Source organism: Carcharodon carcharias, chromosome 32 (genome assembly GCF_017639515.1).
Source record: "Carcharodon carcharias isolate sCarCar2 chromosome 32, sCarCar2.pri, whole genome shotgun sequence".
Lineage (NCBI taxonomy): Eukaryota > Metazoa > Chordata > Chondrichthyes > Lamniformes > Lamnidae > Carcharodon > Carcharodon carcharias.
In genome coordinates this window covers 2,157,753-2,170,222 of record NC_054498.1, presented here as the reverse complement: position 1 = coordinate 2,170,222, position 12,470 = coordinate 2,157,753, and the positions used below count along the sequence as shown (strand labels likewise).

General features: G+C 44.9%; 1 protein-coding gene across 1 annotated transcript in view; it reads right to left on the bottom strand.

Annotated features, from left to right (window-relative positions):
- LOC121271974 (neogenin-like) overlaps nucleotides 1-12,470 on the bottom strand; it is a 190,671-nt gene that overhangs the window by 81,345 nt on the left and 96,856 nt on the right. The window contains exons 3-4 of the mRNA XM_041178235.1: nucleotides 9,050-9,325; nucleotides 8,323-8,473 (exon numbers count right to left, since the gene is read on the bottom strand). Of these exons, the coding sequence (XP_041034169.1) occupies nucleotides 8,323-8,473; nucleotides 9,050-9,325 (427 nt within the window). The remainder of the gene's footprint in view (nucleotides 1-8,322; nucleotides 8,474-9,049; nucleotides 9,326-12,470) is intronic.

Below are 12,470 nucleotides of genomic sequence, written 5' to 3'. Positions count from 1 at the left end.
GCGAATGTTGCACCCTTGTTCAAAAAGGGGTGCGAGGATAAAGCCGGCAACTACAGACCAGTCAGTCTGACTCCAGTGGTACGGAAACTTCTGGAAACTATAATTTGCAACACAGTCAACAGACAAGTGCAGGATAATTAAGGAAAGCCAGCAAGAATTCATTAAGGGAAAATCAGGTTTAATTAACTTGCTGGAGTCTTTTGAGGAGGTAACAGAGAAGGTTGATAAGGGCAACACTGCTGATGTGGTGTATATGGATTTTCAAAAGGCATTTGATACAGTGCCACACAACAGACTTGTGAACAAAATTCTAGCTCATGGGATAAAAGAGAAAGTAAGCACTTGGATAAGAAATTGGTTGAGTGACAGGAAAAAGAGAGTAGCAATAAATGGTGGTTTTTCAGATTGGAGGAGAGTTTGTAGTGGAGTTCCCCAGGGGTCAATGTTGGGCCCCTTGCTCTTCCTGATTTATATTAATGACCTAGACTGTGATGTTCAGGGCATGGTTTCAAAATTTGCAGATGATACGAAGGTTAGAAACGTTATCAACTGTGATAAAAATCGTCTTGGACTTTAATAGGACTTAGACATGTTGGTGGATTGGGCAGACAAGTGGCAGATAATATTCAAAGCAGAAAAGTGTGAAGTGATTCATTTTGGCAGGAAGAATATGGAGAGGTAGAACAAAATAGAGGGAGAAACTCTACAAAAAGGTGCGGGAACAGAAGGACCTTGTTGTATATGTACATGAATAATGGAAGATATTAGGGCATGTTGAGGGAGAAGTTAATAAAGCATGTAGCATCTTGGGAGAGCTGTCTCACAGACTAGTCAAGCAACAGCCTGACATAGTCATACTCATGGAATCATACCTTACAGATAACATCCCAGACACCACCACCACCATCACCATCCCTGGATACGTCCTGTCCCACCAGCAGGACAGACCCAGCAGATGTGGCAGCACAGTGGTATACAGTCGGAAGGAAGTTGCCCTGGGAGTCCTCAACATCAACTCCGGCCCCCATGAAATTTCATGGCACCAGGTCAAGCATGGGCAAGGAAACCTATTGCTGGTTATCACATACCCCACCCCCCTCAGCTGATGAATCAGTACTCTTCTATGTTGAACACTACTCGGAGGAAGCAATGAGGGTGGCAAGGGCACAGAATGTACTCTGGGTGGGGGACTTCAATGTTCATCACTAAGAGTGGCTCGATAACACCACCATAGACCGAGCTGCCTGAGTCCTAAAGGACATAGCTGCTAGACTGAGTCTGCTGCAGCTGGCGAGGGCACCGACAAGAGGGAAAAACATGGAGATAAAAACAAAAAAACTGCGGATGCTGGAAATCCAAAACAAAAACAGAATTACCTGGAAAAACTCAGCAGGTCTGGCAGCATCGGCGGAGAAGAAAAGAGTTGACGTTTTGAGTCCTCATAACCCTTCGACAGAACTTGAGTTCGAGTCCAAGAAAGAGTTGAAATATAAGCTGGTTTAAGGTGTGTGTGTGGGGGGCGGAGAGATAGAGAGAGAGAGGTGGAGGGGGGGGTGTGTTTGTAGGGACAAACAAGCAGTGATAGAAGTAGATCATCAAAAGATGTCAACGACAATAGTACAATAGAACACATAGGTGTTAAAGTTAAAGTTGGTGATATTATCTAAACAAATGTGCTAATTAAGAATGGATGGTAGGGCACTCAAGGTATAGCTCTAGTGGGGGTTTTTTTTTAAATAATGGAAATAGGTGGGAAAAGGAAAATCGTGACCCCACCACTGAACATCAAGCCATTGTTTCCAGGACTGTCACTGACCTCATCTCCTCTGGGGATCTCCCTCCCACAGCTTCCAACCTGATAGTCGCCCAACCTCGGACGGCCCGCTTCTATCTCCTACCCAAAATCCACAACCAGAACTGCCCCGGTAGACCGATCATCTCAGCTTGCTCCTGCCCCACAGAACTCATTTCTCGTTATCTTGACTCCCTTCTCTCTCCCCTTGTCCAGTCCCTTCCCACCTACATCCGTGATTCCTCTGACACCTTACGTCACATCAACAATTTCCAGTTCCCTGGCCCCAACCGCTTCCTCTTCACCATGGACGTCCAATCCCTCTACACCTCCATTCCCCACCAGGACGGTCTGAGGGTCCTTAGCTTCTTCCTCGAACAGAGGCCCGAACAATCCCCATCCACCACTACTCTCCTCCGTCTGGCTGAACTTGTTCTCACACTGAACAATTTCTCCTTCAACTCCTCTCACTTCCTCCAAATAAAAGGTGTGGCTATGGGTACCCGCATGGGCCCCAGCTACGCCTGTCTCTTTATGGGGTATGTGGAACATTCCTTGTTGCAGTCCTACTCCGGCCCCCTTCCACAACTCTTTCTCTGGTACATCGATGATTACTTAGGGGCCGCTTCATGCTCTCGTCGGGACTTGGAAAAATTTATTAATTTTGCTTCCAATCTCCACCCCTCCATCATTTTCACGTGGTCCATCTCTGACACTTCCCTTCCCTTCCTTGACCTCTCTATCTCAATCTCTGGTGATAGACTGTCCACCAATATCCATTACAAACCCACCGACTCCCACAGCTATCTCGACTACAGCTCCTCACACCCCGCTTCCTGTAAGGACTCCATCCCATTCTCTCAGTTCCTTCGCCTCCATCGCATCTGTTCCAATGATGCTACCTTCAAAAACAGTTCCTCTGACATGTCCTCCTTCTTCCTTAACCGAGGTTTTCCACCCACGGTCGTTGACAGGGCCCTCAACCGTGTCCGGCCCATCTCCCGCGCATCCGCCCTCACGCCTTCTCCTCCCTCCCAGAAACATGATAGGGTCCCCCTTGTCCTCACTTATCACCCCACCAGCCTCCGCATTCAAAGGATCATCCTCCGCCATTTCCGCCAACTCCAGCATGATGCCACCACCAAACACATCTTCCCTTCACCCCCCTAATCGGCATTCCGTAGGGATCGCTCCCTCCGGGACACCCTGGTCCACTCCTCCATCACCCCCTACTCCTCAACCCCCTCCTATGGCACCACCCCATGCCCACACAAAAGATGCAACATCTGCCCCTTCACTTCCTCTCTCCTCACCGTCCAAGGACCCAAACACTCCTTTCAAGTGAAGCAGCATTTCACTTGCATTTCCCCCAACTTAGTCTACTGCATTCGTTGCTCCCAATGTGGTCTCCTCTACATTGGAGAGACCAAACGTAAACTGAGCGACCGCTTTGCAGAACACCTGCGGTCTGTCCGCAAGAATGACCCAAACCTCCCTGTCGCTTGCCATTTTAACACTCCACCCTGCTCTCTTGCCCACATGTCTGTCCTTGGCTTGCTGCATTGTTCCAGTGAAGCCCAACGCAAACTGGAGGAACAACACCTCATCTTCTGACTAGGCACTTTACAGCCTTCCGGACTGAATATTGAATTCAACAACATTAGGTCGTGAGCTCCCTCCCCCATCCCCACCTCCTTTCTGTTTCCCCCTTCCTTTTTTTTCCAATAAATTATAAAGATTTTCCTTTTCCCACCTATTTCCATTATTTAAAAAAAAATAAAAAAAAACACCCCCACTAGAGCTATACCTTAAGTGCCCTACCATCCATTCTTAATTAGCACATTCGTTTAGATAATATCACCAACTTTAACTTTAACACCTATGTGTTCTATTGTACTATTGTCGTTGACATCTTTTGATGATCTGCTTCTATCACTGCTTGTTTGTCCCTACAACCACACCACCCCCCCTCCACCTCTCTCTCTCTCTATCTCTCCGTCCCCCACATACACACCTTAAACCAGCTTATATTTCAACTCTTTCTTGGACTCGAACTCAAGTTCTGTCGAAGGGTTATGAGGACTCGAAACGTCAACTCTTTTCTTCTCCGCCGATGCTGCCAGACCTGCTGAGTTTTTCGAGGGAAAAACATACTTGGCCTCATCCTCACCAAACTTCCTGCCACAGATGCATGACATGGTCGATATGAGTGACCACTGCACAGTCGTTGTGGAGACAAAGTCCCGGCTTCACATTGAGGATACTCCCCATTGTGTTGTGTGGCACTACCACCGTGCTAAATGGGATAGATTTCAAACAGATGTAGCAACTCAAGACTGAATATCCATGAGGCATTATGGGCTATCAGCAACAGTAGAATTGTACTCAACCACAATCTGGAACCTCATAGCCCAGCATATCCCCGACTCTACCATTACCACCAAGCCAGGGGATCAACCCTGGTTCGATGAAGGAGGGCATGCCAGGAGAAGCATCAGGCACACCTAAAAATGTGGTGTCAACCTGGTGAAGCTACGACACAGGACTACTTGAGTGACTGCCATTGACATCAAGGCCACACTTGACCAAGTGTGGTATCAAGGAGCCCTAGCAAAACTAGATTCAATGGGAATCAGAGGGAAAACTCTCCACTGGTTGGAGTCATACCTAGCACAAAGGAAGATAGTTGTGGTTGTAGGAGGTCAATCATCTCAGTTCCAATACATCACTGCAGGAGTTTCTCAGGGTAGTGTCTTTGGCCCAACCATCTTCAGCTGCTTCAACAATGACCTTCCTTCCGTCATAAGGTCAGAAGTGGGGTTGTTTGCTCATGACTACACAATGTTCAGCACCATTCGCGACTCCTCAGATACTGAAGCAGTCCATGTCCAAATGCAGCAAGATCTGGACAATATCCAGGCTTGGGCTGACAAGTGGCAAGTAACATTTGCGCCACACAGGTGTCAAGCAATGATCATTGCCAACAAGTGAGAATCTCACCATCGCCCCTTGACATTCAATAGCATTACCATCACTGAATCCCCCACTATCAATGGGGGCTACCACTGACCAGAAACTGAACTAACCATATAAATACTGTGGCTACAAGAGCAGGGCAGAGGCTACAAATCCTGCAGCGAGTAACTCACCTCCTGTCTCCCTAAAGCCTGTCCACCATCTACAAGGCACAAGTCAGGAGTGTGAAGGAATAGTCTCCACTTGCCTGGATGAGTACAGCTCCAACAACACTCAAGAAGCTTGACACCATCCAGGATAAAGTAGTCCACTTGACTGGCACCCCATCCACGAGTATTCACTCCCTCCACCACCGACAAACAGTGGCAGCAGTGTGTACCATCTACAAGATACATTGCAGAAACTCACCAAGGCTCCTTCCAAACCCACTATCACTACCATCTAGAAGGACAAGGACAGCAGATACACTGGAACATCAGCACCTGGGAGTTTCCCTCTAAGCCAATCACCATCCTGACTTGGAAATATATCGCCGTTCCTTCACTGTCACTGGGTCAAATTCCTGGAACTTCCTCCCTAACAGCACTGTGGGTGTCCCTACAACACAATGACTGCAGCGGTTCAAGAAGGCAGCTCACCACCACCTTCTCAAGGGCAATTAGGGATGGGCAATAAATACTGGCCTAGCCAGCAATGCCCACATCCCGTAAGTTAAAAGGCTTTATTTATAGGGGCATTGAGTACAAGATGTACATTGAGTACATTGTGTACAAGATGTACAAGAGTACATTTGAGTACAACACTAGTCAGGCCTCATCAGGAGCACTGCATCCAGTTCTGGGCACCATACTAGAGGAAGGATGTGAAGGCACTGGAGAAGGTACAGAGGAAATTCACAAGAATGATTCCAGGGATAAAGAACTGTAGCTATGAGGATAGATTGGGGAAGTTGGGACTGTTTTCCTTGGAGAAAAGAAGGCTGAGAGGAGACTTAATAGAGATATTCAAGATTCTGAGGGGTATGGACAGGGTATATAGTGAGAAACTGTTTCCACTCAAGAGAGCATCAAAAACTGGAGGGCATAGATTCAAAATAATTGGCAAAAGCAATGAAAGTGATGCGTGGAAAAAAATTTCACCCAGGGGTGGTCGGAGTCTGGAACAAACTTCCTGAGAGATTGGTGGATGCAGGTTTGATCAAAGTATTCAAAAGGGAATTGGATTGCTATCTGAAAAGAAAGAATGTGCAAGGTTATGGGGATAAGGCAAGGGAGTTGGACTAGGTACAATGCACTTTCAGAGAGACAGTGAAGTCTCAATAGGACAAGTGGCCTCCTTCTGCCACGTAAAGTTTCTGTGATTCTGTTGCGTAGCTCAGTAAAACATTGGACAATCAACTTACTCACTGAGCTGTCATGTATCAATGGAGTACTTGGAATTGATGAGGAACAAAAACTTTATAAAAATGATTCTCTAAGCATCCCTAGCAGATTATTGTTGAAGGTCACTGCAATAATATAAACCTTCTTGTTCTCAAAAAAGGCCAGCAAATGCTTACCCCACTGTTCACATTTCTGTATTCAGAGGCATTTCAGTTTCTTATAATAAGAGAATATTTTTTAAATGGTGAGAGGGAAAATGTGTGCATTCAGAGGGTCTTGGGTGTCCTTGTCCTTGAATCACATGAAGTTAACATGCAGGTACAGAAAGCAAATAGGTAGGCAAACAGTATGTTAACTTTAGTTGTAAAGGGATTGGACTCTGAAAGAAATCTTGCTACAATTAGACGGAGCATTGGAGTTCTGTGTACAGTTTTGATCTCCTTACCTAAAGGACATGCTTTCCCTAGAGGTAGTCCAATGAAGGTTCACTAGGCTTGTTCCTGAAATGAGGGGATTGACCTATGAGGAGAGATTAAGTAGAATGGACCTATATACTCTGGATCTCAGAAGAATGAGAGGTGATATAACTGAAATATGTACATTTCTTAAGGGGCTTGACAGGGTAGGCACTGGAAAAATGTTTCCCTTTGGATGGAGAGCCTAGAACACAGAGGTCACAGTCTCTGAACAAAGGATTGGTTATTGACAGAGAAATTTCTTCAAAGGGTCGTGAATCTTTCGAACTCTCTATCCTAGTAAGTTGTGGATGCTCAATTATTGAGTATATTCAAGACAATGGTCGATAGGTTTTTGGACACAGGGAATTATGCAATGTGGCAATAGTGCTGGAAGGTGGTGTTGAGGTAGAAGATCAGCCATGGTCTTGTTGAATGGTGGAGATGGCTCAAAGAGCCAAATGGCCTGTTCCAGCTCCTATTACTTATCTTCTGGGCAATAATTTTATTGGCTTCAGTACCTACACTAAAAATCTAACATATGTGCAGACTTCCCGTCACATTTTTGACAACTCTTTTCTATTATCAATTCCTGTATAACACAAGCTGCCTACGTAAACCTGTCACGCTGTAATTACGCCCTCCTGCCAGTGGCGGTGATGCACTTTCACATCCCCCAGCTCATTCTGCAATGCTGACATGACTCCGGTGCTCCCACCAAAGCTGTTTCCAAAATACTTTGCTTATTTGCTCTCTGGTGGGTGACACTGACAAAAGGACGTTTTTTGTCCATCCCAATTGCCACATGGGGTGAGAAATCATGAGTAGGCCAAACTAGGTTCTGAAGAAGTCGTATGGACTCAAAATGTTAACTCTGTTTCTCTCTCCACAGGTGCTGCCAGACCTGCTGAGTTTTTCCAGTATTTTCTGATTTTATTCTAGGCAGGTTCCCTTCCCTAAAGGGGCTTCGACAACAATCCAGCAGATTTTGTGGTAATTTTTCTGGTGCCAGCTCACAAATGACCTGATTATTGAATTAAATTTCACAACTTGCCATGGTTGGATTTGAACTCCCGACTCTAGGTTACTAGTTGAGCACCATAGCCCCTAATCTATCGTATCCCAAGTCTTGTTAATTAACTCTAGATCATTGCATCAAATCAAAATCACTTGTGACTGTCTGACATTTAAATGGAGATTGAATTCTATCAGTGCACCCTGGTTAAATTCTCCCTGCCCTGTATCTCTGTTTAATTTGCTCCCCGTTCTGCAATGTCATGGGAGATAGACTGGTAAGTTACTCATTTCCCAAAAGCTCTTTAACTCTCAAATCCAGTCAGATTGACCTAGCCCTTGATATTCTGTAACTGTTACCTATTAAATTGTGGTTGATGTCTGTGTTCTAGGATTCCTATTCCTCAAACAGAGTGAGTGGGCTGCAATTCCCACATGGCAGTCATTCTATAAAAGCTCTTTCATCCCATCCTACCTCCAAACAGCATTCTTTTATGCCCTCTTTTGCCTGAGAACAAGAAAATGGTGAACTGAACCCGAGCAAAATCCTGCACATCAGTCATGACCTGAAGGCAGAGACAGGGAGAAGCATCGATCAAGGACCATGGATGAATAGTCACTGATGCTCTCCCAGTCTGGATTATGGTCCTACAACATTCTTACTTTGGTTAAGTTCACTCTGTGAAAGGAAACAATGGCAGACCTTTCCAAAATAGTCTCTGAATTCCGGGTCCAATGAATGGTGGGTGTTGGGTAGCCAGAGGCCACACATGGTAATATTACTGCCTGGCCTGCCACTTTACTGATGGGCACAGGTTGCTGGAGAAACTTCATCTTTCGCTCTGCACTTATCTCTGAAAAAGAACAAAGTGAGAACTGTCAGTAAACCAGTTATCACAACTACACAGAGTTCCTGCTTTCAATTATAACAGCGCACATAGACTTTACAGGAACAAATACATTCGTTGAAAACCATTAGACAAAATGAATGTGGAATAAATGAGAATAACTCAATATTTTTAAACTATTTTGTAAAATTAATCTCGAGCGCATTGAGGTGTTTGCTTCGAGGAATAGAACATATTCCATTGTGGAGCACTCTCGTCAGGTACAGCGTGGTTTGACACAGTAAAGTTTCCTTTATTAAATAAAAACTTTATAGAGTACCTCAACTGTAACAGTATGACATTTTATATTTACTCACTAATCATCTGATATCCTCTCAGTGAGATTTGCCAACTGAATGCCAAAATAGGATCAGTTAGGCATGGATTAGAATTACCCAAACTCACTTCACATTGACTCCTGGCACCATCAGACAGAGGAGATTTTCTTCTTGTCTGCCTGGTTGGATTTCATAGGTGAAAGACCAGCCAGTTCCCTCTGGTTCTGCTGCTCACTTTACACTTTTTATTGTGATTGACAGTTACCTGGTAAAACTGTAAGCTCTGTCTCTTCGCTTGTTTTGGAGAGGCCTGCAGTTTCCACGGAGCAGCGATACAATCCAGCATCACTGTCAGAGACATTGCTGATTTCCAAGGTGCCACTGGGCAGTTTGAGGAACCTCCCTTCCAACTCCACAAGCTGTCGGTTGTGTTCCCACCTCACAAGTGGAACAAGGTCGCCATTCACCTCACAGCCTAGCAGGGTGGTGTCACCTTGGTGCACAGAGACAGCCTGGGGCTGACCACTGAACCGAGGAAGACCTGAAACAGGCAAGGTGATGAGTCACTTTACTGTAGATACTCTATCAAGCAAAAGAGAGTGGCCAGTCACCTCACTAACCACTCAGGCAGAAATGAATGCTTTATATAGCGTCTCTCATAACCTCGGGCATCCCAAAACGTTTTACAGACATTGAAACAATTTTAAAATGTAGTCACAGTTGTCATTCAGGAAATATGGCAACTAATGTAGTGCACAACAAGCTCCCATAAATAGCAATGAAATAAATGACTAGATAATCCGTGTTAGTGATGTCCGTTGAAGGATAAATATTGGGCAGGTCACCTGGGAACTTCAAAATAGTAGCAGTGGGATATTTTACATCCACCTGACAGGGCAGACAGGCCCTCAATTTACAGTCTCATCTGAAAGATGGCACCTCCAACAATGCAGCACTCCCTCAGTAGTGCACTAGAGTGGCAGTCTGGATCTTGTGCTCAAGTCTCTGGAGTGGGACTTGAACCCACAATCTACTGACTCAGAGGTGAGAGCATTACCCACTGAGCCAAGGCTCTCCCGGTTCATGGTAACTCCCAAGGGAAACTATCACAGCTTAATCAATGGTAATATTTTAAATATCTAGATCAATACAGAGGATCCAGGTTTGGTGTGCTTCAAACACTACTTCCACAGCTGTGAAGCCTGAACCCTCAACCCAACATTCTCAGTTCAAAAAAAGAAAATTTGTGGTCTGATTGTGACAGATGTTTGAAAACCCTATTGTTGGGGAAGAAGACCAAGCTTGAGGGCAGTAGAGATGAATGAAAGGGGAAGCTTGGATTTTAAAAGCTAGGAAGCTGTAGAAGAATGGAGGAGCACTGAGGGAAGGAAGAAGTTCCAATCAATAAGATAATAGCAAACGATTGAGCTCTTACATGCCGTTTTCCAATGTGTCAGAAGTCTTTCCTGTAATAAACTAGATTAGCACCAATCCACAATAAAACTGGTCTGTGCTACACACCAACTACAAAGTGTTACCATCACAGGTGACGTGTTGACACGCAAGACTATTTTTAGGACTATTTTGCAGTTATGTTTCATAATCTGGCCAACAAGTACATTTAGCTGTGGGATCTGAAACTGTAGCGCTGCCACACAGCAAACCCCTCAACTCTGTGCATATACACAAACTCATTCTTTTCCCACTCTGCAAAATCAACAAACAAACAAATTTCACCAAGTCATGACCGCCTCCCCCCAACCCCAGGAGCAAACATCACGTAGCACTGTGCCTCGGCTAGTTCAGCATTCCACAAATTCGCAACTCTAAAGATTGATATCATTGATTTATTTTCCCTCTCCTCCTGCTCTCATGATGCTGCTGTGCTCTGTTTCCATGGTTACCAGCATCCCAGTACATTGGCCTACATCGTGAAAGCCGGCATCACGGCTAAGCCCAGCCTGTCTTCACACATACACTTACTTTCCAACAGAAATAGTGATCAGAGTAGGGACTGCACCTCTCTAGCCCAGGCAGGCCACTCCATCTCAACTCAGCACAGGCTACGAATAAAACTTGGGGCCTTTTATGCCTTCAGGTGGTGCCTTTGGCAACAGAGTCTTGAGGGAGCTGCAATTCTGGCTTACAGCTCTGCCCTTTCATTCGCTTCCCAAAGAATAATGACTACGGAAATCATCCAGCAATTCAGCTGGTCAGAGAGAGAGCATGAGGGAGACAGAGAGAGAGAAAAATGCTGGTTGATTCCAGCTCCCATTGGGCTTCAGACACAGAAACCACCAGCATCCTATTGCAGCACAGTAATGAGGCACAAATGCTGAATTGATAATTAAATTGACATGGGCGGGTGGGGGTTCTGAGGAACAATTTTTTTTTGTTCAAATTTACTCTTGAAGAAAGGTAATAAGCTCATTTTCTTCCCAAATGCCAATTTCCAGAGCTGTGAGCTCAGTGGGATTTGTTTCTGCTTCATGTTAGGCTGCTATATGACATCATTAACGGGATACTCGACCCAAGCAGACGCACTGGACACAAAATTCAGGAGCAACTTCAAAACAGCCCAAGAGGCAATTCAGAGCCTAGGACACCCCCCCCCCCAAGAAAACACAGGACCACCCTGATCAATGACATCACAGAGTATTCTACCAAAAGCAAGGCCAATCCATGTATTCCTGCAGCTCAGGAAACAGATTTTTTAACAAGCCAAGCAAAACTTCCATAAGGATGGTACAATGGGAACAAAAATAACAACTTTCACTCCTCTAAATAGCAGCTACATGCTTTGATGGGTAGAGAGGGGAACAAAAAAAACCCAGAAAATACCATTCGGAATCGGTGTGAATGAGAAGAGATAGCCCAGTTCGGAGGAGTGAATGCACTGAGGTAAATTCCCCCCACTTCTCCTCACCAAACTGATGGCTTAGAGGAAATCAGGGAATTCCCATGAACAAAAATTGTGAACACATACTTTTATACAGAAATGTCTAAACTTGTTATAGATACCTCTATCTACATGCACGTGTGTGCATATATAAATGCATAATGTTATATACACACACACACACACATATACATCTATATATGCAAATATATCAACTGATACACAAACACCTTCCCCTATATACATACACAGATAATCTCTTTCCAAACACACTTTTTAATCAAGTCTTATGACTATGGGCAAGTAATAATCACTGCTGGAACTTACCTGTATAGTTACTACATCGCCAATGCTGCTGTCTGCTCTCCAACCTGTACGGCTGAAAGCAGTTTGAATTTCTTACAACTTCTTACAGCTGGGCAATCCCGACCTTCCCCAAATCTTACACCATCTATTTTCACAGACAGCCTATGTACTGGTGAACAATCCCAACTGCCTGTGAATCTACATCAGCAGTTCCCCTGTCATCCTCAGGTCTTGTCATGTCAGCATGCCATTGCCAGCAGAACATCCACAAACACAGAGGGTAGTCTGTTGCCTGATTCTCAATTGTCACTGCTTGTGTGGCTTTCACGTTTTCTCTCCCCAGTGTCACTACACGTCAGATTGAGAAAGGCACATTATTAATTTGGACAGGAGGCAAGAGCAAGAATTGGGAGGAAAAATAGCCTCTCGATGTTAATCGCAGCATTTTGGAGGAAAAGTGAAAAATGCCGTGAGATCCACG